Source organism: Prorops nasuta, unplaced genomic scaffold, assembly GCF_024137725.1.
Source record: "Prorops nasuta isolate Cenicafe-Biocafe unplaced genomic scaffold, Cenicafe_Pnas_1.2 PNAS00011, whole genome shotgun sequence".
Taxonomy (NCBI): Eukaryota; Metazoa; Arthropoda; class Insecta; order Hymenoptera; family Bethylidae; genus Prorops; species Prorops nasuta.
The window spans coordinates 3,051,377-3,077,500 of NW_027116808.1; the positions used below are offsets into that span (position 1 = coordinate 3,051,377).

At 39.8% G+C, this 26,124-nt stretch overlaps 2 protein-coding genes across 6 annotated transcripts; both read right to left on the reverse strand.

Moving 5' to 3' along the window:
• Nucleotides 1–192: 192 nt before the first annotated feature.
• babo (TGF-beta receptor type-1 babo) lies at nucleotides 193–19,685 on the reverse strand. Of its 5 annotated transcripts, none has more exons than XM_066734055.1 (8): nucleotides 19,408–19,685; nucleotides 15,738–15,852; nucleotides 11,134–11,333; nucleotides 8,267–8,500; nucleotides 7,945–8,175; nucleotides 4,753–5,093; nucleotides 4,408–4,647; nucleotides 193–4,313 (listed from the first exon to the last, which is right to left on the reverse strand). In XM_066734055.1, exons 1-8 carry the CDS (start codon nucleotides 19,484–19,486, stop codon nucleotides 4,191–4,193), a joined length of 1,563 nt encoding a protein of 520 aa, XP_066590152.1. In that variant the 5' UTR covers nucleotides 19,487–19,685; the 3' UTR covers nucleotides 193–4,190. The 5 variants fall into 5 exon arrangements, with proteins under 5 accessions (XP_066590152.1, XP_066590151.1, XP_066590155.1 ...); XM_066734054.1 differs by having other exon boundaries at nucleotides 7,945–8,178; XM_066734058.1 differs by lacking the exon at nucleotides 11,134–11,333 and adding an exon at nucleotides 12,876–13,030 and having other exon boundaries at nucleotides 7,945–8,178.
• Nucleotides 19,686–20,795: 1,110 nt separating this feature from the next.
• sgl (UDP-glucose 6-dehydrogenase sgl) lies at nucleotides 20,796–24,062 on the reverse strand. The gene is made up of 6 exons (XM_066734060.1): nucleotides 23,790–24,062; nucleotides 22,911–23,388; nucleotides 22,338–22,535; nucleotides 21,797–22,243; nucleotides 21,574–21,729; nucleotides 20,796–21,495 (listed from the first exon to the last, which is right to left on the reverse strand). Exons 2-6 carry the CDS (start codon nucleotides 23,370–23,372, stop codon nucleotides 21,316–21,318), a joined length of 1,443 nt encoding a protein of 480 aa, XP_066590157.1. The 5' UTR covers nucleotides 23,373–23,388; nucleotides 23,790–24,062; the 3' UTR covers nucleotides 20,796–21,315.
• Between the last annotated feature and the right edge of the window lie 2,062 nt (nucleotides 24,063–26,124).

The window sequence follows — 26,124 nt, forward strand, 5'->3', positions numbered from 1 at the left end:
ACGTTTAACTGAGAGAGAATGCTTCTTTTTCTCTTATATATATATATATATATATATATACATTGGGCCCTTAACTCTTACACCTCTGGTTTCTCAGGCCCCCTTCATCCCCCTCCACGCAATCCTCCAAGCTCCTTTCAAGTTCTACGTTGACCGATACGAGATTGGGAAATAAATATGGGGACTAAGAAGTTTAAAGTGAATTTTGTTTATTCAAGCCAATCGTCTACTGTTTCAGACCACTGTGGCATTCGTTAATAAAACGGTCAGCTCGGACTTGCGAGATTACGGGCCCAAAATTCGAGAATTCCTCGGAAGCGCCCGATGAATATATTTATATAGAAAATCGATTAAAAAGTTCTGCATTATTATTGTATATATTGGTCGATTGGTAGTATTGCTTGTGGCTTATACCATATGAAATCTTTGTAAAATTCATTCACGAACATTGAACCCTGAGAAATTCGCAGTCCCGAAAAAAGTATTACAAATGAAGAGTTAATTGATAAAACTGAAATTTTCACATTTATCAAGAAAAATCGGTAGATGCCAAGCATGATATTCGTAGAACGTTGAGAGTATGATAGAGATGCGGATGGTAAGTATACGAAGCGATTTTTTTCTCGAGATAAATGTGAAAATTTATTCGATAATTATGATAGCGTTAATCGATGATAATAATTATAATCGTAATAATAATAATAATAACATTAGGTACGTATATCTAGTAACAATATTATTCGTTCATACCGACAGATAAGATATTTACAAGAAATTGCCGATTATTCGTATTTTATTCTCGATTGCTTAAATGTTTCCTCAGCTCCTTTGATTTCCCTCGGCTGCCCGGATACTGTCAAGTTCAGAAAAGGTTTGTCGAACATCGATCGTATTGCTGCTTGATTCTCGTGGAGAACCTCGAAAGGTCCAACGAAAGCCTTTATAATAATGCGTCCATAATTACACACATGCTTTTTGATAATTTCAAGTAACGCCAGCCACCGATTCACTCATCGTTACAAAAATTACAAGCACTTATGCTAACGTACGTAAGTCGATATAAACATTTACACCAGTATTTACAGGGTATTTTACACGAAGGAAACGAATAGTAAGAAATGTAGCTACGTTGGAAAAAGAAAATAAAAGTTTATAAAGTATGAACTACATTTGATACGCATTTCTTTTCTTTCTCTTAATTAGCATATGTTTGATAACTGACAAATTAATCGATATAGCATAGTATATAATATACCTATATATATATACATTTCGAAAATTCTTAATTAGAATAAATAGAAGAGTGCAGTTCTCTTTGGAAACAAAATGGATTTAACCCCTGACCTCTGTGTTTTCTAAATACATAGATTATTAAACACGACTCGAAGCAACTGAAAAACTCCTATCGATTCGCCAGATCGTTCATTTTTATTTATTTCATTTTAATTATTTTTTTCAATCACTTTAAAATAGTTCTATTACCATTTCTCGCATTTTTCTCATAATATATATATATATATATATTATTTGTATACATATTCTTTAATTTCTCTACCACCGGTATCCGTAACACTGGATTGTAACTTAAAGCAAAGACTTTACATTTGCGAGACGAGGCCAACGTCGTCCCAAAGGTACAAGTTTCTTTCTACCATTATTATACTCCTTCTATACAGATTGGGCTCAAAAGCGTCAAGTAGCGAATAATAGCGATTGGGACTGAAAACTCTATTTGGCAGTTCGGTATAGTTATATATAGATATGAGTCAGACTATTTAATTGATATATCGTGGGGGACCCAGTGTACTCGAAAAAACTCTCTCTTCGGAATCACCCGAGAGGATATGCATCTTATACGTTGATGGTTATCGAGGAACAATCTACTATTTTTATGAGGAATGAACAAAAAGAAATCGTTTCTTCATCGACTCGTCAGTCTTCTCGTATACAACGTGACAATTGAACAATCGTGGAACAAATTCCAAAGTTCTCTTCAGCAAGCAAGGGTTTTCCTCGAGTACATCCAGGGCCCCCGTTGGAGCATTCGTGAAACTTTAAAGTAAACTCGAACGACGCACTCGTCGTTCTATTAAAAAAAAAAACAATAGAAAAATACAATTGAGTCTGATGGATTTTTTTTCTCTCTAAATAATACGTTCTCGCACACACGGTTCATCGTTTTACGGCTTAACTACTAATCAAGTTCCTCTCGCCACAATCTCGCATCGCCCACATCCTTAAACTCTTCTTCCTCATCGTGCAGGAATAGCCAAATCTACAGAGAGATATACATCCCATACGCATAAATATTTAACAGGATCTCAGTCTCAATTTGTAACTCGTAAATTTCACATGTATCGCCAATATGCAATAAAATTCCCGAAAATATAGATTCTCTCCAACGATATTAAAGCCTTCTTCGTCACATCCCATTTGTCACTCTCTTCTTCTATCTCGCTAAATTTCCACATTTTGCCTCCTCAGCTTCAACTACCTTCGATCATTGTTCTCGTTCCCCTTTATTACTTCCTTCGGCCCATTCATCCTTTTTATTCTTTTCATTTGCCCACTTCCTTTCTCTTCTCGCTTAAGCGCATCTTTTTTTTCCTCCTCCTCCCCCCCCCCCCCTATTCCGCTTCCTCCCAACCACGTCTTTCAATCCTCAGTCCATTCACTCTCGAGATTAGCACCCTTCAATTTCAGCCTTCCTGTGTTACAAAGGAAACACGCTTCGAGAGTCCGGTGTTTTACAATTTAACGCACCGAGAGCAGCACGTATCGCTTAGATAAAATATTCACTTTGAGCAAAATATTCGGGTGTGTCTACGCTAAATATACGTACACGAAAGTATCGAGAAACGAAAGCGGATCTCTTTGAGAAATGGAATGAAACTGCTGAGATATATACTATATAGTAGTATAATAAAGAGAGAGAGAGAGAGAGAGAGAATAAGAATAAATCATCTGTACAAAGATATTTACACGAACGTGAAGTCTAGAAAATCGGTTGCCTCTCTTCTGCGAATCTACAGCTGCAGTCACACGAAATGTCCCAAAAAATGGCACTTCGTCGGAAAAATAAAGATATGCATTTCTTTTGTAACACGGTGTATGATAGATGCTCCCATAATGTTTACATCCATCGTCTTTGTTTCTAAGCTTATAATATAGTATTATCAGTGTTATATAAAAAGAAAAACAGGCACGTTACGAGCGATTTCAATGCCTGGACAGATTAAAAGAAAGGAGCAAAATGGAGACGCTGAATCGTCTGGTTGATCGAATGAGCAATATAAATATATATATATTGTATAATATTATTACGTGTGTGACCTGCAATGTACCTAAACAACTAATGCCTCGCAACTATGTAGGTAAAAGTGGATACTAAAAACGCTGGTATAGTTCAGTCTTAAATTCGTTCTATTGCAATGAGATACTGCATCGAATCTCTTCGTACCAACATGTACAGTCAACGCGAATGCAAAATATCCATGGTCCAAGTATCGAGGAGAAACATACAACAGACTTTTCTCACCATTTCTCATGGCATAGAGCAATATGTACTATATATATATATAAGGAATTTGGTTGTGACTTATACCTATTCGCAAAACTAACCAGTCACAAAGAGAAACGAAGGATCGAAAACTCTTTGTCTTCGGTTTGAAACCGTTCAATTTACGTCGACTCATCCTTTTAACACAAGTTAACCGAACACCTTGTATACATGAAATAGTTCAGGAGTATAATGTTTATATATACTGTATATTGATATATAATTCATTATTACTCTTCAGTAATTAGTAATAAATGTCGGTACGTTACAAATTCGTATATTTTAGCATCTTATCGTTAATGAAATAAATATGCTACAGCGATAACCAGGCTCGATCATTCGATTAACCAGACGTTCGATTAATAAGCCACACTGCGTCAGTGAGAGTTTTAGCTCGCAGGGTCGAAGAGCTCGAAGAACGTTTCATCGGAAGATTACTCAGAGCTTATAATAAACGTGATTAATTTCGATAAGTCGAAATGGATTTCGGGCCTGGATTAAGAGGATCCGAAGAAGTGCAGTTTGAGGCAGTTGAAGGAACGTCGCGGAGAACGGGCGCGACCAGTAGGAGAACCTCGCGAGGAGCTCCTTCTCTTATTTAATCACCCTTTATCCTCTTCCTCGCCCCCCTTCATTTTAAATCTTCCATGGCCCCATAGTTAGCCAAAGACTTTTTAATCCTGAGTGCAGTCAGTCTTGCCGCAGCGTTGTGGTACCAGCACTCCTTCATGACCTTGGACATAACTTGCAAGGCCTGGAAGAACGAGAATGAAGAAGAGTTATGTAAAAACACGACCACGAGTTATACAAATTAAAATGTACTTGAAGAAGAAGAATTTGGAACTTACTTCAATGGACTGCCAGCGATTTGGTATCGACGGCCTCTGCCTATCTGTGCAGACGACTTTTCTCATCTCCTCGATGGTTGGATCCGAAGGGACCAAATCATAAAATGGCAGCTGGTACTCGTCGTGAATTCCACCGACATTGCACCTCCTGGAGATCTCCCAGAGGATCAGACCGAGAGCGTAAACATCGGCTCTCTTGAAGGAATCAAAATGATTCATATTTATCGTCTCCTCGAGAACCTGCAAATTCAACAATCATATATATATATATATATATATATATGTAAGCTTATCTCTTTGCTCTAATCTCATTTCTAGGGACTGAAATAAATCCACGTTGAATACCTCGGGTGCCATGTATCTCTTGGTACCGACTCGATTGTTCAGCTGAATGTCGACGGTGTCAGTGATGACGTCATGCCTGACTGCAAGACCAAGGTCACCAATGGCACAGGTCCCGTTCGTCTTTACGAGGATGTTCTTGGACTTGAGGTCTCTGTGCGCGATCGCGGGTTTACCCTGAGTACCCACGATCTCCATGTGAAGATGAGCGAGACCGGTCGCTATCGACAAGGCCATCCTGATCATTCCGTTCGTATCCACCGTTGATCTGTTCAAATAGTCGAACAGCGAGCCCTTCTCGTGGTAGTCGGTGATCAGCCATAGCTGGGTCCACGTACCATTGTCTGCAGAAATAATTCCAGTTACTCTATATCCTTATAATAGCACACGATGTTCAGGAGAAATTCTTTGCATGTCCATTGAACGTGTGGATATTCTTGGAACGTTCTGAGAATGTTCCGAGGATATTTGTTTTATTAGATATACAGGGTGTATCAGCAATGATTTTTAATTTTAACCATATATTGTTGAGGATAAGCTAAGTGGAAAAGCCTTATACTATAATATCCGTAAACATCATTGCTGAGATAAAATAATTTGAAACCGATAAATCAGGGCTTTGATTCAATGGGAAAATTATTTACTCTCAGTTTCGTTGACTATTCCCTTTCAAAAAACAAAAGAAGTTCGTACTTCCCCATTGTTTCATATTTCCTTACACGCACACATAGCGCAATTAAGCCTATTATTAATATTAATTCCTAATGTCTTAAATTCTTGATTCTAATGCTGTGTGAAATTTATTTTCTCACTATTTTTAAGGAAATCCTCAAAAGCTCTATTAAGTTGAAAATTTTGGGTAATGATACGGTGTTATTTGTAGATTAATTTTGAAGCCGTTTCATTTTTGCGGTTATGCCCCCTATGATCTGCTTTATCTAATAAGGAGTCAAAAAATTAAGCAGCAACCGCCATTTTAAATCAAAAAAGGTTCCAGTCTTAAAATCATCCAGGCCGGAAGGGTTCATTACGTAGGTTACTCAGTAATCGCACTTGATTAGCGTAGTCCAAAGATCCAACCAATCAGATTCGATTACGCCACTTCTGGATGAGCACGCTGCTCACCTGTCACACACAGTCCAGTTTTCAAATTTCCACGTGAGAGTTGTCGGTGAATCGCGCGCGCCGGGCCTTTTTTCGTCATAATCACTGACAACCATTAATTATTCGTGATTAAAAATAATTAAATACTTCATTTTAATCACGCAAGTGCAGTTTCATTATTGTATTCATTTAATTTTACCCCACAGAGAAAACTCCTAAACCAGTGAACAAGTTTTTGTTACAAGAATGAACAAAATAAGTTAATATAACAAATAGATTCATTCTTTTAACGAATAGTTTAGTACGTAATGAACTATTCGTTATTATATGAATAATTTTATTTGTTATATTAACGAAATTTATTTATTGTCGTAACGAAAAATTGTTCATTGAATAAGGATATTTTTCTGTGTGGGTTTAATTAAATTAGTATAATAATGAAATGCATAGTGTTATTGAAATAAAAGTATTTACGACGAAATATTCGTCTAAGAATCGAATAAAAAAAATTCAAGAAAAACAGTGCGCTTCGCGAGTGTTGTGACAGCTAGTGCAGTGTTTTGGTGCATGCAGCGGCCAAGGGCAACAGCCTCAAGGACTCTCATAGCCTGTGAGTATTATTGTTTTTATTTCATAGCTATAATAAACCGAAACATTACTTGAATACAACTCAACTTAATAGCCTTTTCTTCTTTTCTTTGTTACAGTGGGCAGATCTCACTTTGAGATGAAAGTGCGCGTCGCGAAATGAAATTGATTTAAAAACCCGAGTCGCGTATAGTTTCGTTTAAAAATCCGCGTCGCGTTGTATTAATTTAAAATTAAATAATCGCGAGTGCCATCGTCGTCATCGTCATCATATCCTGCAGGCTGCAGATGGATCATCGTTGGATTTTCGCCGAATGAGTGAGTCCCACGGGTAAAACTGTGGATTTTCTTTTATTGACCTAAGAATGACCGAGAGAACCTACCGGTAGGTTCCACAATCGGTCCTTCTTCGGTTAAAACCATTTCTTCATTTATTCTTGTGTTTTCAGGTTTAGATTTCCGATATAGGTAGGCCCCCTAGCTTTGCGTTTTAGGTAGGCATTATAGCTTGCGGTGTTAGGTAGGCTTTCTTTTCAGGTTCTTCATTGCGTTAACAAATTTTGCGCGCGTGTGTTTTTTTTTTCAGGTTCTTCGTTGCGTTAATATATTTTGCGTGCGTGTGTATTTTTCTTTCAGGTTTAACTTTCCGATATAGGTAGGCTTTTTAGCTTTGCGTACTAGGTAGGCGTTATAGCTTTCGGTGATAGGCAGGTTTTCTTTTTCAGGTTCCTTTATTCCCACATTTTGTTACCCTTCCCCTCCCTTCCCGGGGGTAAGAGCAAACATGCTCAGGAACAGAGTTACGCGCAACGAGTTTTATTCGTTTTTGCTTTTTTCTTTTTAAATATAAAAGTTATTTGTATGTTAAAGAAAAATTAAAATTAGAATAAAGCAAAAACGAAGAAACATAGCCTCTGCTTTGTTCAAGACCATTGCAATACCCTTCGCGAGGTGCCCCTGATTTTGCAAAAAGCAATGGATCTAGAGGAGAGAAGGTACCTTGAAAAATTTACCTTCATCTAAACATATTAATATCTTTGTAATTCTTTCATAGGAATTTAAAAATTAAGAATAGGTTGATGCTGAAGAATTTCAATATGCTGATAATTAATAATTGGCGTAGTTGCGTACATATGTGTGTGTGTGTGTGTGTGTGTATGGCAGTACGGAACAGTATAGAAGTTCGAGCTTCTCTTTCGTTTGTCGAAAGGGAACTGTCAACAAAAGTGAAAGTAATTTTTCCATTGAATCAAAGCCCTGGTTTATCGGTTTCAAATTGAATTAGCTCAGCAATGATACTCTTAAGAATGTTATAGTATAGGACTTTTCTACTTAGTTTATCCTCAAGAATATGTGGTTAAAATTAAAAACATCATTGCTGATACACACCCTGTATATACAGTATACAAGCTTGTTCTCACAAGAAACACGTCCTGAAAACCATATACATTCACTCCACCTGTTTACAAGTTATACAAAACACTGATATGACCTTCAACTCACCTTTATTGTCAGCAGCTATAAAACCCAAGATATTGTCGTGCCTAAGCATGACAGTCTGATAGATCTCCGCTTCCCTGAACCAGGATCGTTCCTCCCTGGAACTGAAGATCTTCACTGCGACATTTTCGCCTCTCCAACGACCGCGCCAGACTTCGCCGAAGCGACCTTTACCTATGGTCTCCACGAGCTGAATCTGGCGCGCGATGCTTCGCTGCACCAGAAGCGGCAGACCTACTTGAGGGATCGAACATTTGGAAGAGGAGAATTTCAGTATGAGAGAGCAAGGTTTCAGGTAGACATGCTTAAATTTAGTTGGACCTACCCGAACCACTGCCACTAGTGGTCATTTCCAACATATCTCTGATGGTGGCGCCACCTAAGATCGGCCGGTCAGGTGCTTCGAGAGAGTCATCCGGGAAGTGCCTGGCTGGTCTCTTCTTCGTCATGTGGATGTGATAGATGATCATGACGACCACGCATATGGCGCAAATCGGCACTGCGATCGTCAACGCCACTTTCCACGTTACCCATGCTGCGTCGTCTCCGCTCGACGACACTGTACCAATAACTCGCTTTAGAAACGCTCCCCTCTGCTCTGCCAGGTTACCCCTACTCCCTCCCCACCTTCCATTCCTCGAAGAGGATCGTGCTAAGCCCGTGTTATGTTTACATACAGCAAGAACAAGCAGACTCGTACCAAGCAAGCGAGATTCTTGCAGCTCCGTGCGATCAACCACTAGCGTCCCCACATGCAACTCCTCATTATTCTCATCATCAAATCTCAGCGAAGAATCGAAATGTAAATATATAAAGGGGGAAAGGTTAAGCGTCGTTGGTTTTTTGTGTGCAAAGAAGCATGTTTTCTGGAGACAACAATTTTCTCTTAAGCTCTGTCATACATCGTTATACATAGACTTACCTGGTCCTTCGAAATCTCATCTGGCTAAACAAAATCCCTTTTTTTATCGAATACACGCAAATGCGGTTAATACAAACTCGGTATGAAGGAAAACCATCGAGATGTGAATGTTATTAGTGGCACATAAAATCAGTCGACAAATTTTGTGTTATTGCAGAAGAAATGACACCCTTCGATAATTTCAACCTTCCCAAGGTCACTCGTGCAGAAAACGAATACTGGAGAACGATGATCGAGCAGGATGCACGGGTGCATTTTTTGATAACGCGTTGATGATTTTCTGGATATTTTTTGCGAACGAGTCGGATGATTCGTAGATATATGTGGATGATGACCCACTTGGTGGATGCTCTGTGATGCGACCTTGCTGACGAGGATACTGAAGAAAAAACAGGTGACGTTCCTCCGTCGTAGATGGTTAGTGTAGTGCGCGTCCCCGTCGCTCTCGGGTCAAAGACACTTTGGACGAGCATCGACCTGACGTACTCGAGTTATATAATCATCGTTAATGGCGTTATTCGCGAGTAAATTATTCCTTTGACGATTTTCAAGCGGGATCCGTCGCGCGAGCGAAAACGTTTAACCAACGCGGAGCATTCGTTAAGGTCGAGCTGGTGTACGCGATATATATATATATGTATATATATATTGGAAAATCTCTACCTATCGATCATCGAAGTTCGCGCTGGTCTTATAAACTCCTAGATAACGTTACGTAATTAATGTCAAAGGAATTGAATTATTCGAATAAAAATCTCATGTCTTTACATAGCATAAAATATGATCGAACAACGCAGATCGTTGTTTCAAGGTCAACCTAAAATTCGTACCAACGAGCGACCGAAACTCGCGTCTCATTGGCTCATAAAATTACGTAACGTAAAAATAATTCCTCGAGAATTGAATCAATCGGATAAAAATGTTGTTTTTGTAACGCGACGCGAATGCCTGACGTCATCGAGAAAACAACAGAGGTTAGGGCCCCACCGAGTAAACAAAAACGCTCGACCAACGCGGATCGTTCGACGAAGCTTAACGGAAAATCCGTACGAACGCGAATACCGAAAAACTCGCTTCTCGTTAGCCCAGAAAATTACGTAACGCGATTACCGGCTCAAAAATTGGATTAATCGGATAAAGACTTTGTTTTTGTAACGTGAATTCGTCACGTTATCTGTAAAACTACAGCGGTTTTGAACTCGGCGAGTGATTTCGGCTTGTTTTTGTTTATCGTCGGCATCTGCAGTGTGTGTAGGGCTCGCAAATTATAGCGAGAAAGTGGTGTGTGCATTATTCGTAGATAAGATAATTCATTAGTCTCGCATAAACGTATGTGTATAGAGAAAGCCACGCGTTATTCGACACGAGAAAAACGACGATAAACACGCTATTCAGTGATGTTGATTTCGAGGAAAGCGCAACGACGAGCGTTTCAATAATAGCTCTCGATAAAGCAAAAATGGAAGGAAGAGGAGGAAGAAGGCTGTTTGGTCGCGATTTTGAATGAAAAAATGTCAACTGTGAAACGTGTAAACAAGAAAAACTATCGCGAAGATTATTTACCGATCGAGTTGAATTTTTCGTTGTTCGAGAATCACGCGAGGTTCCCGAACACGATACTCTATATATATGTATACTGTACACTACTATCGAATGTGGCCAATGACGTTGATCGAGGTGGGCTTGTGCAATGACGCTACTCGATTAGATACTCGATCGTCAATAAACAATCTTTCGTCTCGAAGTTTCCGTTCCGAGCCTTATTTTCACTAGTACGTATAACATCGTTGCTTTGGAATAACAACAAAAGAGTACGAGGAAGAACGGAGAGACGCTTGGTTCTACGTATTTGTCGTGCAGCTAAATATTATTCTTTTTCAGTGTATCATCGAGTGGAGCAGGTGCGCGATGGAGATAAAAGTACGACGCAAACAGCATTATCGAGCGTTTCTGTTTCATTGGCTGCTCTCTCCGGAGGAACGAAAATTCTCCTGTTGTCAGCTTGGCGAGTGAAGAGAGAATGAGTGGTAAACATTGAAAGGGGGGAGGGGGAGAAGATATGCGCGCCCATACAATTCACAAAAGCGCTGAAATTCGAAAAGCCTTTATGTCTGATTTGTCTGAACTCGGTATTGCCAACTTCCTCTTTCGGCCAGCGAAAATAATTAATGGACGATATATATATATATACAGATATAAGATATGCAAGAGAGGACGAGGAAGTTAGCAGAGATGAGCCAGCAGGATAAATTCTGTCGAGGCAATAGTACCTCCTCCGAAATTGGCGGCTCGTGAGAGCGGCCGATCCTCGCGAGCTGCAAAGGAAGGCCGTAGATCGCGATTGCAGAAGTCGGAGTCGTCGCAGCAGGCGATCACGTATTCGACGCCTCCTGGACCGCGCAGCGTGCTATTCGTGCTGCACCAAATCGGGAATTCGGGCACAGGGAAGACGCGCGTCTTATTGTAACACCTGAGAAACAATGAAGCCTCTGCAATCGACTCGTTTCACGTCTCGACATCCGAGGATCTACGCTCCGGACTCGGACACCAAATAACGTGCCAATAACATATATAGTATAGTATATACATACTTACACAATTTCATGGCAGTGTACAGAGTGGTTATTAAAATTATACGTTATATTCTACATGAAAGAAAAGAACGATATTGTCTCGGGACGATTTGGAGGCTAAAAGATCAACCTCGAGATCGTCCAAGGACAGGAATTACTAGGGTATAAATTAATTAGCAGCAACTGAAAATAAGAGTGTTTATAGTGGGTCTGGGTGTTAAAATGTGTCGTCTGTCAGTTAAGGTTATAAGAGAACGCAGGTTAATGATATTATATCTTTTAGTTTATTCCGTATTTACAGGTATTATATATATATGTATATATGTATAGTGATGAAAGGGCATGCGTAGAGAAGCCATACTTTTGTTTGTACAGCTTTATTAGGCTAAAATGAAGATCGGTGCGCGTTCTTGCATAAATATAGACAAGTTAGGACCACCGATAGTTTATATAGCGTACTATATATATGTTTCTATATATATATATATATATATATATAGTTTTGCGTAGGGAGAGTTTGGTCAGGCTGAAAGAAATGTAGAAATAAAGATATTTACAAAAGCCGTTCGTTCTACGTGGAGGTGGTAGACCAGAGTTTTACGAACGTGTGTAATTTCAGTATATGTATTTATGTATGTATGTGTATGTGTGTGTGTGTGTGATAGAGACAGAGGGAAGTAAGGCGCATAGAGGAGAAACAGCAACATGCTACTAACGGTTTCCAGTGTCACTCGATGAAACTTCCGGTCCATGAGGACTTTTGCAAATAACAGAAAAATTTGAAAGGGAGAGAGAGAGAGAGAGAGAGAGAGAGAGAGATAACAAAACGCACAATCCCGAAGCAGCTTAAAACCTGCGTACTAGGTTTGTCACAGTTCTTTTTGTTCTATTGCAATAATCTTGCGTTAAAATAGTGCAGAGTCATAATCGACTACGAAGAGGAAAGGAGTTACTCGAACTAATTACAATTACAACCGAATGAGAGAACGCTATATAGGATATATTACTGGAGATCATGACGTAATATTCCATTGTGAGCATTAAGACGTTTCGTGAGCGACGAGAATGAGCCGTATCGGCACATCGGTTTAAACGATACGAGCACGTACAAGCACTTTAGATGTCAGATTAAATTCTCTATGTACTCGAATTCTCCATGCTCCCCAGTAAATCCACCTCTAATTCTATCAAAATTAACGAACAACAATCTCTATTAGGAATAATTAAAAGAGGAAAGTGTGTGGGTGTATATATACTATAAAGGTGCTGGATTGGTTAATCATAGATAAGTTTTTTGCGAATATATATATATATATACTTGTATATAATACAACAGTTGCAACAGAAGGTTCTATCGTGCCACCAGCAGAGTTTTCATAGCTTCGCTAATATATGCGAGTGTGCGTGTGTATGTACGTGTGAGGAATATTGGACCGTACCTTCTTTGTTGCGGGGGTGCAGCTTGGGTTTCAGATCTCGATTGCAAAAATCCTCTTTGCAGCACTCGATGACAAAGGTCGTGTTCCGCGAGTCGCTCGTCATGCAGAAGATGAGCGGCTCGGGCTGTGTCGACGACAGCTGTTTATGCACGCACCTTCAAGCCGATTTTTCACCAATTTCAGATCAATTCACATTCAATCAGAAATTCAAGCCAAATTTCTCTAATTTTTAATGGCCTTTTTCATAATAATTTCTCGGAAGACATAGTTAGTATTCTACTGGTACTAATCTCTATTAGCATTTATTATACAAGGTCACGCTACAAAGCGCGAGGGCCCGTTTGGCCAAAAAAAAAACGTTAAACGGGCAAGGTAAACCTTGCACAGTGGGTGGAGGTTCAATCAAAATTTACAAGTGAAAAATAAAGATAAAGAAAGAGAGAGAGAGAGAGAGAGAGAAAGTAGGAAAAGATAGATAGACAGAAAAAGAGAAACTGATCGCAAAATCGAAAAACGTGCAAACACACGACTTGCAGTACCTGAAAATGGGGGTAGCCAGTTGCAGTTGAATCGATGTCCTGAAATATCCTTAAGAAATGCTCTCCTCGAGCTTCCTGCAAGGAGAAGAGCTTGATCCTTGCAGGATGCTTGGAGGATCCCTCTTGGCACAAAAAAGGGGATAGTAGCAACGTTCCGTTAATAAAACGTTAGTCCAAGAACTCTCTCACGATGATTGAATTAGATTAAAAAAAATCGTGAATACGCACAAGGAAAAAAGAAAAGAAAACTGGCAGCTTGTTAAGGCTGGCACAAAACTACTCGTGTAATTAATATAAAAGTGGAAAAAACGTGGAGAGGGAAAACACACGTTAATGTGGTAAAAGTCAGCATAAAAACTGTCTTCAATATTTCCAATCGGCTCTTACTCGATCGCGATTATTTCTCACTCGAGTCGTGCCATATCTTAATTAACTATATATATGTACATGTACTATATATAGCTCTCTGAAAATGAGTTTGGCAAGTTTTTTGCTGGCGTGGTTTTAATCGGACGTAGACCCCGAGTAGCCAAACAAGTGGTTAGGAACACCTTCGCAAATTAGAAAAGGCAAACGCAGGATAGGGAAAGACAAAAAAAAGAACACTTTTCGACCACCGCAAGGAATGCAGTTAATGGTCTCGTTATAGGAATTTGGTTATTACGCGCCGGTTTTAAGGACTCTTTCCTCACAGTGGAATTTGCAAAACTTTATTAGTATTATAAACCAAAAAAAATCACAGCATTTCTCGTGGGACAAAATCGTATTGTACCTGTCTGGTAGTTGGTGTCGGAAGACAAGAAAACTGGATATAAATTCGAGTTGCAGAAGTCTTTGTCGCAGCAGATCACCGTTCGGTTGCTGCCTTGCTGCTTTTTGTTGCAGAACAGTGGCTCTTCCGGTGGGAACCAGAACTTTCGATCGAGACACCTTGTACGTACAACATTATAAAGTTTAATTTGAAACTTGCGAAAAATCCGTTTAAAAATAAGTCGCTCCGAACGAGTTACGTAATTGCAAACGCGCGTTTGGAATTCTATACACGGAGTGTTTAAACATATATATATATCAAAACTGCAAGGGAATATTTTTCCCCCATATTGAAAAAAAGCGTCCATAGAAGAAGGACAGCGATGCAATTGGCAGATAAACATCGCAGCTTTCGCGTCGCGGCCAATAAAATAATCTCGGTCGTGCTATTTTCGATGCAATCTCCGGCCGAATTATCTGAATTATCCGTCTGGCGCATTAAACATTTTGGCCCCGTCCGCGCGTCTGCGACCTCAGACTGAGTCAGTTCGATTTCGAAAACAACAGCCCGGCTACTCTAACGATTCCCAATGAATCTTGACATCGTGACGTGAATTTTTCACGGTTACCCGACGCCACGGGTTTAAAACGGAAAAGCTAGCGAGAAGAGAGTCTCTGGGGGGGGGGGGGGGGGATGAGAAGAAGCTTCAGGCGTACCAAACGAAAGTTTCTTACGGGTACTTCGTACCGATGTGAAAAAATTGGCAACGATCGTACGAGAGAGAGAGGTCAGAAGCGAATAGATAACGGCGGTCGTCGAGTGCAGTAGCTCGGCCTTCGACCTTACGAACGACCAGACTCTCTTTATCGTCGATACTATAGGGTTTCGAGGTAGCCCCACTCGCCACTGAGCTGATTCCTCGAATACTGTACAACAACCAATCAACCTAGCTTCTGTCTTCTTTGCTACTATTTCTTACATCGCCAAAATCGAACAAACTGCATCCTTTTTGAATCCTCCACTATCTAACCGTGTAACGAATCAGAAAATCTCTTTGGACAGCACCCTGAAATAGTTATTAAATCACAGATACGGCCTCCTCTAGTTTTCCCCTTTTCTATATTATTTCGAGAATCGACGAGAACGAGAAACCTCGAATCTTTCTTACGACAAATTGAATTCGAATTATGGTCTGTGGCTACCCCCACCTTATTAGTGACCCGATTATATATATATATATATATATATATATATATTATAAGGATTATGAGTGAAATGCGTAGAATTTGGTAAGTCGAGCATGAATTCCGAGATGAAATATGCGAGGGACCTATCGGAGAAATAAGCGATGATGAAGATGGTTGGTATTGATACGTTTGTGGAAGTTTCAGGCTTGGCCTTGAAAATGTGAGATATAGAACGGTTGGTGCAGGGTTTCGCGAGGGCTCGACGTGTTGCGGGGAAGATTTTGCTTGTCTACCGCGAAGAAGGGTTTTCTGTCTTTCGTGAATAACGATGCTGATGGAAAGAGGACGGAAAAACTGTGTGGCTTTGGCCACTCGTGCACATTACCTCCATGCATACGTAATAACTTCGTTCTCCAAACTTGTACTGGCGAAACAGTAGCCATCCGTCTCGCACGTGTGATTGGTATCCGTGCAGATGTCGCAGTGACACTTCAGTAGACCTGAAAAAGAAAAAGGAAGAGTATAAGTATGTGGTTATTGGAATTAGAGTGTCCCATCGATTCAGTCGTTTGCGAGTGGCATAAGGCTTGGGTAACTAGCTCACGCATACCCATGGATGGATTCTCAAGTTTTTAGCAAACATTTGTTATCAGCGAGAGATAGCACGGGGTAACTCGAGGCCTCCTATTCATGAAAGATGTATGAGGAGAACCGATACCGCACAAATTGTCTTACTTTTCTCGTGGGAACGGCTATTGTGCTTGTCAGAAATACTCAAGAACTAGGACGACTATTTATCTACGTGACACTTTTATGTTTTTATTGGAATTTCTTTTAGCGTGCCTTTTTTTATTCTCATTAGTAGCATTGAGCAACCTCTCCATTTTTGCCTCGTTCTTTTATCGATCATCGACGACTAATTATATTGTGGTTCTTCGCTTTATCGAACATTGAATTCGACAGATGTACTGGAAAATTGCGAAGGCAAGGTTTTTATAGACTGAATTGGGTTGAAGTATTTAATGTAGGTTCATTATTGAAGTTTTTTCATCGCGAACGTCGAGGATGAATATTCCAAATGTTAAAAAACGGAGACGAGAATTTCTTTAATTCGTATCCGTAAAGATATGTAATTATGATGACTCTATGGAAACTTTAGTACGAATAAATCACACGAGTTATCTAGCTCGATATGAAATCTATTATAGTTGAGATAATAATTTTATTAATAAAATTTGTTTATTGATATGTATATATATATATATTTGGTATATTCCTTTTAGTTTATTAGGAATTTCAGACAAATTCGTTTTAATAGCACATTTTGCTAATATTCGACATTACTATTAGCTTTAATTAAAAGAGCTTACCAAATACATTGATTTCATTACTTTTTTAGGGAGAATATATTTTTCAGTTACTATTTGTTTTTAGATCTTTTAAAAAATGCTTTAATATTTTTTTGTTAATCTTTAGTAGGGTTATTCCGTTTATACATGAAGAGAATTAATAGGCTGTTATAAGAGCATTTTCTATTAATATTTAATGACTATATTTATTTTTCATATTCAAGAAATAATCAATAACATCTTAAATTATTCTTAGATACTTTCAATTTAAATAAATTATAATTCATTAGTCAACATTTACTATTTTCAATAAGATATTTACTTAGGACCAAACGATTTCTTGATTTGATTAATTTATACCTCTTTTTGATTAATATTTGCTAACGTGTTTCTTATATAGTATAATAGGATTTACTAGTCCTGTTTTTAGTATGATATATTTTAGTAAGATTAACATTTCTCTATGTAAAATATTATCCAATAGGATATAAAATTTATTACAGTTTGAATTCACCCAAAAATATTACAAAATTACGGAGATAAAATTTGTAATAGTCTGAATTTGGTTAAAATACAGCAAAATACAGGCTCATTACCGAAACTATTTTACCATGAACGTCAAGGAAGAGCGTCCTCAATAAAAACTACAAAAATCTCTGTAATTGACATCCGGAAATCAATATATTTATAAAAACACTATGGAGACTTCCGTACAAATAAACCACTCAAAGTGTCTAGCCCGATATGAAATCTATTATTCAATAATACACTGATGGAATTTTTCCTTTTCCCTGGTAGTGAGTATACTATCTTCATAATTACCACCACACATTACGATACATCTTTCGTTATCACGATATGATATAATAGAGCCTGCGATTAGATAAGTAAGTGCAGCATCCACTCGAGAGGATTGAATTCGCCTATTCCAACAGAAAATCGTTCAGGTATTATATGAGAAATTCGTCTCTACCGAGTAACAGTATCCACTCTTCAAAATATACATATTATATGACCAAGGTTTCTCCGTCTCTCCCCGCATTTATTTCTACGTAATTCGTCTTCTGAAAAACCTTGCACAAATAATTTTGCCTTTTCAGTATGGGATACTGTTGCAAAGATTGGTATATATATATATATATATATATTGGATAATTTTTGTAGAATTATTTAACATACGAAATTGTAATAATTCGAATTTTAGCCCCATTTGATTTGGTAGAACAAAAATAATTTCAGTAGAATATGTTTTAGTAAAACACGAATGTACTAGTTATATTTTTACAAGCAAAGCATGTTTTTTGTGAGAATACTGTTACAGAGCCATCGACAATTTCTCACCCCCACATTTTTTCCATCCAATAAAATTCGACTTGGACACAATCGAAGGTGAAGAAGAAGAGGAAGAATTCGAGCACGAAGAATAAGGGAGTATGGCGTCCAGAATATACGGTACGGGTGGAAGGAACGAGTTTAATTCAAGTCATTAGCGCACGCCCACATCGAATGGCCTGTGGCTGGTTGGAGATCCCACCTCTTATTACACAAGAAAGGTAGAGGAGCGACCAGGGGGGAGAGAGGCCTTGGGAGTCAAGGAAATACCTGGATGGGATTCTCACCGAATGCCGAGTCTCCATAAAATATTTTTTGCGTGTCCACGAATTGGCAATAAGCGATGGGCGAACACACCGATCGCACCGAGCCTCCGGATAGTCTCGTTATTCGAGCTTTAATTAACGTCACGTTATTCCGCTTCAATTGAGATATTAAAAGACCTGCTGCTACTTAATTAATACACCGCACTCTCGTCGCCTGCGGTTGCGCGACGACCTTAAGAAAACTTTGGTAGAGCAACGACGAAAAAAGAGCGAAAAAAAACAACGTCAGTTTGTTATGCCAACGTCAATTGTCGCGCGAGAACGCATGCAGCAGCAGCTTTTTTTCCTTCGTGATATCGTGCGTCAAAGGTGTGTGCTCACTCGTGCCTCTACTCGTGCATACATTGCTTTAATGAACGGTGAATTTCATTTCAGCTCGCCCGTTCTTCTACGCACAGCCTCTGTTTTGTTAGTTAAATTGAAAAAAAACACGAAAAAAAAGAGTCGGCGATAGGAGCGCGCGATGCTTTATGGAAAGCAGCGGTGCTGCTTCATCTTCGACCTCTTTAATAAGACGCAACTGGTAATTTGTCTCACCTGCCGGAAACGTTCGCGTAATTAAATTAGAAAACGAGCGTGTATGGATTTGGAAGGAACGGAAGAATGTTTGGCAGAGAAAAGTAAGGCGAAATCTCCATAACTACGAACTTTGTAAAATCGATCGGGCTCTCGTAGGACGATAATTAGCGTGGCACGGACAGCTGGAGGATTTGTATTATCAGGAGAACAGTACATATATATATATATATTATCTCCTTGTAAATAGTACGTTGATCCGACGGATTCTCATTGAAAGAGCAGAAGATTGTTTGGTACATTTGAGTGGTAGTGTGTACACTGTGGTAGAATTTAGAAGATAATAATAATAATTCTAGCAAGAAGAAGTCGATAATGAAGAAGAAACAGAAGTTTGGAAGAATAACGTTTGGCAAGGTGATCGTATGCTCTAAAAATAAGGGATATACGTAGAAAAATGGAAAGGGAGGGGAAGGAAGGGGAAGTGGGGTGAGAAAGAGTACTAAAAAGAGAATCGTAATCGTAATCGTACCGTCAACAAGGCATGACGCGTGGAATAGAGAGAGAAGCGCCAAAGCCAAAGCGAGAAGATTTACGATGCCTCTCGTCATTTTCGTTAGTTATTTAGGTAGTTCTCTGCTGGCAAATAAGCTCTTAGAAAAAGTGATTGGTGAATTGCAGGCGAATGGCGATGAGAATCGCAGGAAACCGGGAGGTGGCTGTCATCCCGCAGCAGCGGCCCACCCTCCGTCACCGACGACCTCGCATGAGTTTTCACTGCACGAAAACACGTTTTTCAGATACCGAGGTCCCCTTGATTTCCTCGAGAGATCAGCTTGGACGTTCCGTTATCTCGCAGAATCTCCGGAGTTCGCTCAACATCCTAGCGTGTCTCCGGTAATCCTGTGTATATATACTCAGTCTCGTGATTCTCCCACGAGCACTCACACACGCACACACTGTTAGAGCGAGAGCAACAGTAGTATCGCGAGTTTTGTAGGATCACGGCAAAATACTGCTAGACCGTCGTCGTCGCAGACTAGCCGCCATTTTCCCAACACAGCCGGCCTCTCGCGAACCGACAAAGAGCGCCAGTCAGCCAGCCAGGCAAACAGCCACAACACAGGTATACATATGTGTATGTATATTACTACACGCTCCTCTTGCCTAGCCTCGCCAATAACCTGGCTTTCTCTCTCATGTCAGACCCACTCAGACTTCACTTCCGTTTATCCAAGCAAGCACACCAAAAGTCTCGAGAAACCTTTTGCCAACACGTCTCCTCTATAGCCACGCTGACGGTATTGCTTGTGGCCACCACTCGCTCACTCAACTGTACCACTACACTGCCGTTACATTACTGAAGACTGAGAACGTCGAGAGTGTCGACGAGCCGAACTGCATGCAGCCGGCCAGTACTTTGTTGGTAATTCCTCGAGGCTCGGACAGGGAATCGAGTCGAACTCGAGTCGAGTGTGGCGAGTCGAACCTCGGGCGGCACCATTCTGTACTCACCAGGGACGAATTCAACAACCCAGAGACCTGGTCCTCTTCAATTTTATCAAAAGCGTTTGCTTACTTTTTTAATTTTTAATTTTTATCATGATATTGAATAAACTCTTACTATTTGATGTATAAGAGTTTTCATATTGATTTATAGGGGTGATGAGAGGTTTTTGAAGGAAAAAATTATCTGTTTTCGAGTGGAACAATTTTTAGTGGAGCCAAGGGGAATGTTCGGTCGAATACTTTCATGATATAAAAGTGCGCATGCGCGTTTGATGACTGGCTGTGCGTAAGGTACAGTATATTGCAGTGTTTGTATAAGACATGTCTGTGTTTCACTTTATAGTACTGTACGTATTACGATTCGGAGCAGAGGGGTCTGAAGCAAGAAGAATTATTTGTAAAATTGCAAAATTCGCCTTTATTACACCTTATTTACACTGAGCAAATTACTTTAAATCACACATATATTACACGTGATTACATTACTGCCACGATTTTTTGCCTCTTGGGCTGTAAATTTGCACAATTTACAATACTCGCTCGGCAAGCCAGTTTATCAGCACACATATCTTTTTTACCGTATAATTGGTCGTTTTAAACTTACTTATAAATCTGTCACGGGTAAAAAAATATCTACTCCGATATTTAAAAACAATACTGACGAGACAAAATTAGAGCCAAACTCTATTAAAAATGTTATTGCACGCATGTACCCATACTTCACACTTGACTAAAAATTGTCTTATAGATATCTTTCAGTCATCCAATTGATTAAAAGACGTCTAGAAAATGTCTTTAAGTCACTTGGTGCTGTATGGATATCCTCTCCGAGATGGAGAAAATTGCAGAAAAGTAATAATGAAATGGAGCATTGCGAAAGATTCAGGGGAATGTTAGACTGTTGTAATCTCTTGAAAAATTCTCGAGTTTATTATTGCATCCTTGATTGACTACCCCACGCTCGAGATATCGCCGTTTTCACCAGCCTCTTTCCGATTGTTTGAACGATAAATCCAGTTCTCTGTAAACTGTCGTGATCAAGGATTTTTCTACCGTCAAAAATATAAGCCGGCTTCATCATAGCCGAATAGATTCTTTTGTAATCGAGCACCTGAAAAAAAAACACAATCATCAACAACAGTCAAATTAACTAAAGAATTCACAAATCAATATAAAAATCAACGAGTACCACGAATTCATCCCATTCAGTGCACAGCACAATTGCATGAGTACCCTTGGTAGCACTGTAGGCGTCCTTGAAAATTCCAATTCTACTCCTCACAGCATGAGGATTGTTGGTTACACCCAGATGCGTCAGATCCTGGATGATCTGTGATTCCTCAACCTATAACAAAAAAAATATAAAACAATCGCCTTGCATTTCACAAGACACAAACAATAACCCCACTGACCTTGGGATCATAAATATGCAGCATTGCACCCTCATCGAGAAGAGTCTTGGCTACGTGAATGGCTGGTGACTCGCGCGTGTCACCCGTGTTTTTTTTAAAGGCAAATCCAAGCATCGCGATCCTCTTATCGGTGACTGTGTTAAAGAGGGACTCGATGACCTTGGCAGAGAATCTCGATTTCTGGTATTCGTTCATATCAATGACCTGCTGCCAGTAAGCTGCGACCTCTGGAAGGTTCAGACACTCGCAGATGTACACCAAATTCAGGATATCTTTCTGGAAGCAAGAGCCACCAAAACCAACGGACGCATGCAGAAATTTTGAACCGATTCGAGAATCGAGGCCAACGGCCCTGGCGACCTCCGACACGTCAGCACCAGTCGCTTCGCACACTGCGGACAACGAGTTAATACTGGATATTCTCTGGGCTAGGAACGCGTTAGCCGCCTGAAATCCAGTTTAAAATTAATAAAGTAATAAGTTAACATTATTTTTCTCCACTCTATATAAACATATTACAAATAAAGCTCTATATAATTACCAATTTCGATAACTCCGAACTCCAAGTGTTAGTCGTCAAGATATTCTCCCTTGGGATCCAGTGCTCGTAAACTTTGCACAGCTCCTCGATAGCAGCTTGACCTTCCGGTGAATCCTCGCCTCCGATTAATACTCGATCCGCATTGAGCAAATCTTCTATAGCCGTCCCTTCGGCTAAAAATTCCGGATTCGATAGAATCTATATATATATGTACAGTGAAAGTAGAGATGAGCGGTTGTTGACCGACAAAGCAGCAATAGTCAAATCTATATATATATATATATGAGATGTTTAGCTGCAAAACTAGCCATCCCCAATTTTTTCAAAAAATTATATTTACTGTGCCTTCTTGTGCAGAGTATCAATTTCTGTGTAAAAAATCATATTATTCCAAAATGTAAATACAGTCGGTTTCTATGAGGAAAAAAGTGGAGTGTGCTATCTATATACTATTACAAGTACAACATAAAATGTTCTCTATTGTAAAAAATTATTTTTTGGAGATAGCCAATTTGCGAGTATAAATCTTATTTATACATACGTATATATATATATATTAACTAATTGTCTCACCTGATACGAGACTCCAGGCTTATGATTGGCTCGCAGGATGTTCATAATACTCTCGGCTGCTCTAACGGGCACGGTGCTCTTCTCAACGACGATTTTATCCCCATCAGCGATTTCCGCGATCATTCTAGCAGCGCTCTCAACGTACTTCAAGTCCGCCGCTCTTCCCTTCCCGTTGCCAAAAGTCTTCGTCGGGGTGTTCACCGATATAAAGATCAGATCAGCTTCTTTAATAGCGGTTTCGATATCCGTCGAAAAAAAGAGATTCTTCCCACGACATTTTTCCACCACCTCGTCCAATCCCGGCTCGTAGATCGGCAGCTTCTCCGAGTTCCATTGCGATATTCTCTCTTTGCTCTTATCGACCACCGTAACTTGGATCTCTGGACATTTCAAAGCTATCACGCTGCAGGTTGGCCCACCCACGTAACCCGCACCGATACCGCAAATTTTTCTGATCGTCATTCTCCACTGGCTCTACCTAAAAATGCAGAAATTTATTACTCGATTCTCTCGTCGGTAATCAAATACCAATCACGCTATCGCTTACAACGAGTTTATTTCCTCTTCCGAATTCCTATCAAAGAACTATAGCGATAAATACGTATCTAAACCTGTCACGACTCGAACGCTGTATTACTTTGTAAAGAAACACGATAAAGAATAAACGAAAAACACCGGAAACTATTTATCGCGAAAGATTAAGGGGTGTTCTTTGATGAGATTTATTGGGGTAAATATATATACAATGAGAGAATATATTAGTGGAATTTATGAATGATAAATAAGTATTTTCGTGCACAGGACGGTTAGGGACGAGCAGGTTTACGATTTTACTAAGTTTACAGTTTTTTCTTCTAAGTAACAGAATGCATAGTGTACCTTTCTGAGAATCGAGGCTGTGTCCCGGGAGTCTTATGTAGCGAGACACAGTTATTCCTATGGGCTGCAAAGTACCGGATTGTTGGCCGGAGATAGTTCTGAGTCGATCTATCGCAACAATGGACAGCGCGATCGTGACAATAGAATTATTTCGTTCATGACAATAGCTGCTGAGGCAGTATTTGCTATCCCATGAACTGTTACTCGATCGTCAGGCACGAACGATCATCGACGAAGCGTCCCTCGTCACGAAATGGACACGAGTGGAGGAACCGTGGAGGCGCCTAGGTCGCAAGCCGTACCAGTGCTGCCAGTGTTCCTCTCTCTCCATTCTAATCCCCACCTGGCAGTTGCTAGAAAATTCCCCACTAAAAATTGTGGAGGAATATCTAATCAATGCGGCGTTGTCCTTCGGGTCGACTGAACTTTGTAAATTTTTCATTTATGGAAAAAGTTTTTCGTTTACTGTAAGCACATAACCTAAAAATACTGATAAATATTTTTAATCATTTTAGGAAGGATTGGAGAGTTTTTAAGGTTTGGTGTAGCGAATAGTTTTATGGCGAGAGGGTGCCGTGTTATGAAATGTTTCTTAGGAAAGGGTGTTGTGTTGTCTCCTTGGTAAAGCTTCATGTATCATATGTTGATAAAGAAGAAAATTGTTTTAGTAGCTGGAGGGACACGGTAACACAATGAGGATCTTCATTATCGCGGGCAAACGTAGATGGCAGCACTGACTCATTTAGTATGTTTTTAAATGTCTAACAAAACGCGCCTTTCTTAATATCGACAAACTTCATTGTATATAACGATTTGAGTATATTTCTTTAAATTGCTTCTTTCAACATTCTCAGGTATAATATTATAATATTAATAAAGATTTTTTCACAGAAACAAAAATTAATCGCGAAGAATCAAACATTTTCGTTTTATACGAATCTCTTGAAGAATGGTTTAAGAATCAATTTCAAGGTTGATGAAATTACCAAAAATTCTTAGGATTAGGATGTTTCTGGCAATTGTACAATGTCTGCCTGGCTAATTCGGCATTCTCAATTAGTCCCTCGCAGCTTTGTTTCATCGCGTTAACTGGTAAAAAAGAGAAAAAGTAAGAAAAACCTTCATGGAATTCAGGGAGCCCAAGAGGAAGAAGATAGGTGGCCTCCATCCATCGGGAAGCGCATCCCCAGTGACAAGTACCAAATTAGTCGGGCTATCAGTCAAAAAGCGCATTTTCGCAAGCGACAAGTGAAGAAAGGAATGAAAAAGGAGGATGGAGGCAAAGAGAGAGGAAAGAAAAAAATTGGAGAATGAATAAGAAGTTGCGAGAACTAAACGCAGAGGCCACTGTGGGTTAGTGGAATGTGAGTAATATTGTTAAGAAGAATAAAATGATGAAGAATAGATTCGAGGTGAAATTTTTTGTACCGCATCGAAGGGATGTTTTCGTGTTGAAAAGTAAGCATGAGAATGGGGGGGAGGGGGGGGGGAGGTTAGGGAGACATGGATGCAGCGTGCGATGGTCCATGAAAGCTGAGTAGCTGGCTGGCTGCAGTTGGAGCATGCGAGGGTTACCCAGCCACGCCAGCTATGTTAATTAAACGCGTTTCTAGCCCCCGCATAGGAAATCCGAAAAAAACGAGTCTCTCCTAAGTAGTGGCGGTAGACGCGGAGAGGTTATGAGCGAAGGGAGGGGGTGGGAGTAAAAGAGGGTGCCGGCTAATAATACGTCCCGTACGACGAACGCACGCCACACGCCTGTTTTCTCTTTTTACACTTTTTTCGCTCCACCTCCTTCGAACCCTCTTCTCCTTCTTATTCCCTCTCTTCCTCCACCTCTACTCCCTCCCTCTTTCCCCGCCTCCATCGCTGCAACTCCCTGGTAGCGCAACGCGAGAGAGGTTATATTATCGGCGAGCAAAAAAACCAGAAGTTATCATTACGTAAATTCATTAAATTCGTATATTTCACTTCGATCGTTCGTTTTTTGAGGTTAGGTTCGTTCGAAGATCTCCTAGGGCTAGGGGAAAGCGCTCGGTGGGAATTTTCTCGTGTCGCGATTGGCCATTTTGGCGAAAAAATTAAAAGGTTAATGAACGGTTTTCGCCGTAATAATTACATATTTTGCCATAAAGGCAGTATCGTAATGCATCGACCGATGTGACAATAAATCATTATCGACGTAGCAATTAATTATTTCTCATGTACTGTAATTAACGCTGTATTGGCCGTTGCCGGCCACGCAGCACTGCAATCGCCATAGTTTAATGCCATAATGGCGCATGACAATCCCCGCGCGTCCACCTCGAGAAGAATTATCGACGGAATTTCGCCG